Source organism: Nicotiana attenuata, unplaced genomic scaffold (genome assembly GCF_001879085.1).
Source record: "Nicotiana attenuata strain UT unplaced genomic scaffold, NIATTr2, whole genome shotgun sequence".
In the NCBI taxonomy this organism is placed as follows: Eukaryota; Viridiplantae; Streptophyta; class Magnoliopsida; order Solanales; family Solanaceae; genus Nicotiana; species Nicotiana attenuata.
In genome coordinates this window covers 126,657-131,776 of record NW_017673430.1, presented here as the reverse complement: position 1 = coordinate 131,776, position 5,120 = coordinate 126,657, and the positions used below count along the sequence as shown (strand labels likewise).

At 32.4% G+C, this 5,120-nt stretch overlaps 1 protein-coding gene across 1 annotated transcript; it reads left to right on the top strand.

Moving 5' to 3' along the window:
- The first annotated feature begins 712 nt into the window (after window positions 1-712).
- LOC109216372 (transcription factor RAX3-like) lies at window positions 713-3,655 on the top strand. Its single transcript, XM_019380521.1, has 4 exons — window positions 713-995; window positions 1,137-1,478; window positions 2,073-2,991; window positions 3,089-3,655. Exons 2-4 carry the CDS (start codon window positions 1,155-1,157, stop codon window positions 3,376-3,378), a joined length of 1,533 nt encoding a protein of 510 aa, XP_019236066.1. The 5' UTR covers window positions 713-995; window positions 1,137-1,154; the 3' UTR covers window positions 3,379-3,655.
- The last annotated feature ends 1,465 nt before the right edge of the window (window positions 3,656-5,120 follow it).

The following is a 5,120-nucleotide window of genomic DNA, read 5'->3' as shown; positions in this document are numbered from 1 at the left end:
ACACACACACACACACACACACACACACACACACACATATATATATATATATATATATATATATATATATATAAAATTTCTCAATCCAAAATCAAACCGAAAAATCAATCTAAATTGAAATTTTGATTTGTTTTTTCGGTTTAATCCGAGTAACGCACACCCTTAGTTCTCGACCTCATTCTTTCAGACGACGATTTAAGCTAGGTGGTCCTGGTTCATATAAAAATACTTTGTATTAGTGAGATTGCAGATAATCTGATAATCATATTGTAGAAATAAAAAATATTGTTTGTAGTAAGAGAATTTCTGATATTGATCTGTCAAGACGGATAACGACAAAAATTAATTTAAGTAAGCATTTCAATAAATGTTGATTTAATAAATCAAAGTGAAATTTCCTTTTAAGTAAGTTAACTAGTTCAATTCAATATAATTTTTACATGGATGAAAGATTTATATTAAAATTTAAAATCAATATTATTTTTCTTTGCCAAATTTCATGAAATTATTATTTTATGAGAAAAATGCAAATATTAGGCACATTTGTGGAACTTTAAGGTAAGTGATTAAAAGCATGGACCAAGAAGGGAGAGGAAAATATTGAAGCATAGAGCTTGCAAGCCGGGGACGAAATACAAGCTCACCCTATAAATACTCACCACCTCTCCTTCTCTCTTATCTCACTTCTCTTCACACACTCTCCATTCTCAACATTTCCCTCTTTTCTTTATTTTTTCCAAAACAATTTCATGCCTTTCTCTAACCCCCTACCCCTTACCACCCACCCCACCTCCATCTAGCTAGTTTCTTTCATTAATTCCCATCACCCCCAAAACATTTTTCTTGAACTTGTCATCCTCTCTTTTAATTTGTTCTTTCTCATCCATCTCTCCTTCATATCCTTGTCAAATCACAAGAAAACAACCAAAAAAAAAACAGAAGAAAAAGAGAATAGAAGTTTTAAGTTTTGGTTTATCTTCCATCTATATTGGATTGTGAGTAAGCCCATAAAAAGAATTCTATAAGTTTTCTCTTCTATCTAAATTAGTCAGTCAGCGGGTGTCGAATACCAGATGATTATATAGGAAAAAAATAAAAGTTTATATCTTACCGTGTTTTTACTTTTTCTTTTTCAGGAAAAAAAGGAAGGGTTGATGGCCCCAGACGATAGAGGAGCGAAGGTGTCGCCAGGAGGAGGAAGAAACGGAGGAACAAGCAGGCAAGCGCTTAAGAAAGGGCCATGGACAGCAACAGAAGACGCGATTTTAATGGAGTACGTGAAGAAGCATGGAGAAGGTAATTGGAATGCTGTTCAAAGGAATTCAGGATTGATGAGATGTGGTAAAAGTTGTAGGTTAAGATGGGCTAATCATCTTAGACCTAATCTTAAGAAAGGTGCTTTTTCTCCTGAGGAAGAAAGGATTATCATTGAGCTTCATGCTAAATTTGGCAACAAATGGGCTCGCATGGCTGCTCAGGTTGATTTTCTTTCATTTTTGTTTTTTGTTTTCGTTTCCTTTTATATTTTGCATATCCATTTATTCTTACATGTAAAGATTCTAATAATAGGTCATATGTCTGAACAATCTTTATCTATGTCCTTTATTTTTCCTACGCAAATTAACCATCTTCATGCATATATTTAGGATCTTGTATGTTTCTATTTTCAATCCTTGAATTGATTTTACAAACCAAACTAATCATTTTCCATAAAGGGATCCTTTAGAGAGTTATTAATTCTCTGCTTTAGTAATCTTCTTGATTCTTTTTTTTTTTTTTTGTTATTGTTGCTTTTATTTAATCTTATTTTTTATTTCTTTAAGTTCATCACCATTTGAGTGGGAATTTTGGGCGTAATTTTGTTGTAATAAATTTTATTGATGAACATATATAGATTACGTGATGTTGATGGTTCTGTCCCTTTAGTTTTCTGACCTTTCTATTGAATCTAAAGTTCACTTTAGGATTGACCTCATAATTAATTAATTAATTAACTCTTCTTCTTTTTTGTCTTTTGATCAAATGATGACAACTTGTCTAATTCTATTTGGTGTTTATTTCATGAATTATAGCTACCTGGACGAACAGACAATGAGATCAAGAATTACTGGAACACAAGGCTAAAGAGAAGACAAAGAGCTGGTTTGCCTATATATCCTCAAGAATTACAACAACAAAACCAACAAGAAAACAATCAACACCAAAGCCTTCTTTCTTCACCATATGATCCCAAAAGGGCAACTTATAGTAATAACAATCCTCCATCTTTTTGCCTTTTGGATATCTTCAATCCTTCAACCATGAAACCTTCTATACAATTCCCTCTTAATAATAACACCATTTTTCGCGATCCTCCGAAAGGCATTTCCTTGACATTGCCATCATCTATAAGGAATTCTCAATTTTCTTCACTACCAACATCAGTGCCAAATAACAATTTTGGTCACGGCTTGTCCAATTCAATGCCAGTGCCAGTGCCAGTGCCATCATTTCAAAATAACTATCCAAGTTTTAATAACTTCACAACAAGGCCTTTTACGGGGAATATTCATTCGAATCCAAATGAATTAATCTCTGGTATAGGGGGTATTAATAATATTAATTACCCCTCAGGACAATCATCTATCCCTGTAACTGCATCATCATCTGAGAATACAGGTAGTGATTTTGGCTCAAGTGATGCTAATAATTATGCAAACGTTGCTGGATTATCGCGAGGAAATAGTGGATTATTGCAAGATTTATTGGAGGAGTCTCAGACATTGACTACTCGCGATGTCAAGATAGAAGATCAGAATAATTATCTTGATTTAAAGGAAGAAGAAGCTGATTATAAAGGGAAATCATTATGGGAAGATTATGGATTAGTGGAAGAGGAAGGAGAAGAAGCTATTTTAACTGAAGAATCTGTTTACAGCTTTGCTCATGGTGTCGATGTCACCTTAAATAGTAACTCTGAAAGCTCCAGCCCTGATCCCAATTTACCTTCAGGTAATTAATTTAACTATCATAGTAAACCAATTTTTATCTGTTGTTAGCTTCCACATAAAACCTGATAATTTCGATCCTAACATTTTCTTTATAATAGGGATATTGAACAAGGAAGTTTCATTCCAGGGAATTAATCAAGTGGATGACGATATAATGTGTCTTCTTGATAATTTTCCGTTAGCTGTACCAGTTCCTGATTGGTATGACGAAAGGGATGGCAAAAATAATTCAAATGGACAATTGTCAAATGTGACAAATGGTGATCACAAAGCTGAAAATCAGGCTGAAGATTTCAATAAGTCACAAGTTGTGGCAAATTCAGGGCCTAGGAATCATGATTGGGAACTTGGAGGATGTTGCTGGAATAACATGCCTTCTTTTTGCTAGAATTAGATTTTTAAAAAAAACATCTAATATATAGTAAATGGAAAAGATTGAGGGATTTTGATGTCACCTCTCTTTCCATTTTTTTTATACCTTAGGTTGAGATATAGGTATATTTGATGATCGTTCATTTGATCTTCCTGGATTATTTGTTGTTTTGGAATATGAAAAATGAAAACTCCTCTTTTGCTGAGATATGGAGATTGTCTAGTTTTAGAGTAATTAGTCCACACAGTTGTTCTTTGAAACAACAATCAAGAGTTGTTTAAGCTTTGCTTTATTTGGTTTGTGATCTGATGAATATATCTGGGAAAATTTAATTTATGCTGTCCCTATAGACTGGAATTAATTTTTTATTTTATTTGGCAAGGTTCTGGTGCCAAATAGTTGGAACCCATTGGAAGTATGTCTGTTTGGTATGACAGAAAAATATTTTCTGAAAACTAATCATCTACTGGACTAATATTTCGATCAGTTGCCAGAAAATAATTTTTAAACCAAAAAAAAAATATTATTTTTTACCATCGGAAGAAATGACTTTCCTGACTTATGGGAGGAAATCATTTTCTTCGTAATTATCTCAACATTTAACTTTGTATCATTTCTTTAAGTTACATTTAACTAGAAATTATTATCAATATTTAATTTATTAAATAATTTACACTTAACTAGAATTTATTATCAATCTTTATTAATAATTTCTTTCAACTCTCCAAATAAATTAATGCAGGAAAATATTTTCCAGAAAATAAGTCATTTTCCCGATATATGATGAAGGGTATTACTCCTTAATTATCGAAAAGTTTGATATATTTATTATATGTAAATTATATTTAAGAAAACACATATATGTTTTTGAAACTAAAAAGGGGTACCCACTTGACACAAGGATGAGCCATAGAACAATGGTCAATTGGATATGCATATATTTCGTCTATCATATAAATATCATGATCGAATTGTTAACAATTGTAAGTTTCGTTTATCATTATTGTTAGATTAAAGAAGTATTAATTTATTTCTTGGTTATGAATTTAAAGAATTTTAATGGTTACTTTAGTCCTCTATTCTTTAAAAGAATGTTAAGAATTTTTAGCGTTTCTCTAAACTTGACTCAATTGACGTTTTTACTTAAATGAAACACTAACAAAAAATGACATCGGTCGTTTAATTAAACCGTTTAAAAAATAAGGTGCAGCATTAGAACACAAGGGGAAAAAAAAAATACCATATCGGTGCGAATTGCTTGGAATACAGTCTCGACATTATGGAACTTATCTTGAAACTTATCTCACTGTTAGGACTCCATTTGTCTAGCTTAAAAGATGAGGGATCAAATGAAACGTAACAAAGAATCTTTGCTAATTTCATGAAGAAAATAATGTTGTTCCAAGTATATATATATGTATCATTTCTTCCCAAAGAATCCTCAATTGCTATACTTTGGGTGCGCACTGGATAATCTGCTCACTGTGCAATAAGCTGGCAAACTACACAGGAGATGTAAACTGAACTAGGCAATCCCGATGCGACAAACTCTGACCAAGGAGGCTGCTAGTGCGGGGAATCGATCCCAGGTCTGTCAGGTGGAAAACCACTCATCCAACCAATTCAGTCAACCATTGCCGGCCTATGTACAATTTCTTAATCATGTAATTAATGTGTGCTTAGCTACTTGTACTTTCTATTAATGTAAAGATTCCAAGTCACAAGTTGTACTTTCTCTATTATTTTCTTTTATGATA